General features: G+C 40.3%; 1 protein-coding gene and 1 non-coding gene across 2 annotated transcripts; one reads left to right on the plus strand and one right to left on the minus strand.

Moving 5' to 3' along the window:
• Positions 1-447: 447 nt before the first annotated feature.
• LOC113860355 lies at positions 448-554 on the minus strand. The gene has a single exon (XR_003503808.1). It is a non-coding gene; the product is annotated as a small nucleolar RNA R71 (small nucleolar RNA).
• A 982-nt stretch (positions 555-1,536) lies between these two features.
• LOC113859562 lies at positions 1,537-2,250 on the plus strand. The gene is made up of 2 exons (XM_027492302.1): positions 1,537-2,016; positions 2,134-2,250. Exons 1-2 carry the CDS (start codon positions 1,537-1,539, stop codon positions 2,248-2,250), a joined length of 597 nt encoding a protein of 198 aa, XP_027348103.1.
• Positions 2,251-2,597: the final 347 nt, after the last annotated feature.

Raw genomic sequence — 2,597 nt, forward strand, 5'->3', positions numbered from 1 at the left:
AATTGGAAAGAGAGGCGACTGCTAGTACAGAGGGAAAACGCACGAACACACATGGAAGGAATGGCAAACAACGAAGATCAACCAAGGACCATGTCCGATTATGCTCGTCCATCATTAACAGGGACAGAGTCTAGCATTGTCCATCCGGATGTGCAAGGAAATTTTGAAATAAAGCCCAATGTTATTCAGATGGTTCAGCAATTTGTCTAGTTTGATGGGTTACAAGACAAAGACCCCAATGCTCACATTGCAAATTTTCTAGAAATTTGTGATACTTTCAAGATCAATGGAGCTACTGATGATGCAATCCGCTTGAGGCTATTTCCATTTTCTCTCAGGAGCATAGCAAAGCAATGGTTGAATTCTCTCCCACGAGGGTCTATCACTTCATGGGAGGCTATGGCAGAAAAATTCTTGGCAAAATATTTCCCTCCCGCGAAAACAGCCAAAATGAGGAACGATATCTCTTCCTTCTATCAGTTGGAGTCAGAGACATTATACGATACGTGGGAGAGGTTCAAGGAATTGTTGCGGAAATGCCCACATCATGGGATTCCGGACTGGCTTCAAGTACAAACCTTCTACAATGGATTAAACCCAGCCACAAGACAAATGATAGATGCTGCAGCTGGGAGCACTTTGAATAGCAAGACACCAAGGGCTGCACAAGAACTGTTTGAAGAAATGGCAATGAACAGCTATCAGTGGAGCTCCACTCGATCCAAACCTGCAAAATCGGCGGGGATCTATAGTCTTGATGCAGTGACATCCTTGGCAATACAAGTTGAAGCCTTAGGAAAGAAGATTGATGGTTTATCTGTTAACCATCCAGTTGCTCTAGTGATGAGATGTGATATTTGCGAAGGAGGCCACCCTAATCATGAGTGTCGAGCTACTCAGGAAGAACATGCCAATATGATAGGAAACATACCACCTTACCAAAATTATAATGGCATGAATAATCCGGGTTGGAGGAACTATGCAAACCAACCATGGAACAACAACCAACAGCCAATGCGGAACAACACACCCCCAGGATTTTAATAAGCTTCACATCCATCACCACTCCCAGCTGAAAAGAAGTCAAACCTTGAGGAGTTGATGACCAAATTCATTCAAACCTCAGAATCTCGGTTTCTATCCACCGAGACAGCACTAAGAAATCAACAAGCATCAATCCATAATCTGGAAATTCAGTTGGGTCAAATCTCTAGACTCCTCTCAGAAAGACCCCAAGGGAGCCTACCTAGCAATACTGAAATGAATCCTAAGGAGCAGGTGAAAGCAGTAACATTAAGGAGCGGCAAAACATTGCAAGAAAAGGGGAAGCAAAATGCAGAAAAAGTTACGATTGAAGAGGAGGGTAAAGTTCAAGAGGAGACTATAGAAAAACCCCCTACAGTGAAAGAATTCATACCTCCACTCCCCTACCCAGCTAGATTGAAGAAGGACAGAGACGATGAATAGTTTGGTAAATTTCTGTCCTTATTTTGTCAACTTCATATTAATTTACCGTTTATTGATGCCTTGGCACAAATGCCCAAGTACGCCAAATTTCTGAAGGATCTACTGTCCAACAAGAAGAAATTGGAGGAGTTGGCCACAGTAACTCTGAATGAAGAATGCTCAGCAATTCTGCAAAACAAGATGCCCGAAAAATTGAAGGATCCAGGGAGTTTTACTCTTCCTTGTCTCATTGGTAGATTGATAGTTGATAGGGCTTTAGCTGATTTAGGTGCTAGCATTAATTTGATACCATATTCTGTTTTTAAGAAATTAGGTTTAGGGGAACCTAGGCCAACTAGGCTGAGTATTCAATTAGCTGATAGGTCAATTAAATATCCTAGGGGTATCATTGAGGATGTGCTTGTAAAAGTGGACAAATTTATTTTTCCTGTTGATTTTGTGATTCTTGATATGGACGAGGACATTGATGTCCCCTTGATCTTAGGTCGTCCCTTTTTACCTACTGCATGGGCTATAATTGATGTGAGGGATGGAAAGTTAATTTTGAGGGTTGGAGATGAAAAAGTCACTTTCAAAATTCCTGATGTAATAAAAAAGTCTTTGAAACAAGATGATTCTTGCTACTTTATTAATGTAATTGATGATTATGTTTCTGATTGTGCACAGGAATTCTTGATTTCAAACCCATTGAAAAGAAGCTTAGTTCATGATAGAGGAAAAGATGATATGAGCTTGGTAACTCAAGAACAGTGGTGTCATTTAGAATCCACTAAGCCATTATAGAGAAAGAGGGACTTCAAAGTTTTGGAGTGGAAATCAGAGAAGCAACCCAATCCATCTATTAATGAACCACTAGATGAAAAATTGAAGGTCTACCATCATAAAAAATTCAAGGGAGGTAAACTATTTCAAAAAGGTGATTTAGTACTGTTGTACAACTCTCGCCTCAAATTATTCCCAGGTAAACTCAAATCCCATTGGTCTGGACCGTTTACTGTGCATAAGGTATTTCCTTGCGGTATAATTGAATTAACTCATCCAGAAAAAGGAAATTTTAACGTGAATGAACATAGGCTCAAACTGTACCAGGGGGTCAACTGCAAACTTTTGCAAATGAGTAGTTTAAACTC

Source organism: Abrus precatorius, unplaced genomic scaffold (assembly GCF_003935025.1).
Source record: "Abrus precatorius isolate BTA unplaced genomic scaffold, Abrus_2018 Scaffold2, whole genome shotgun sequence".
NCBI classification, from domain to species: domain Eukaryota; kingdom Viridiplantae; phylum Streptophyta; class Magnoliopsida; order Fabales; family Fabaceae; genus Abrus; species Abrus precatorius.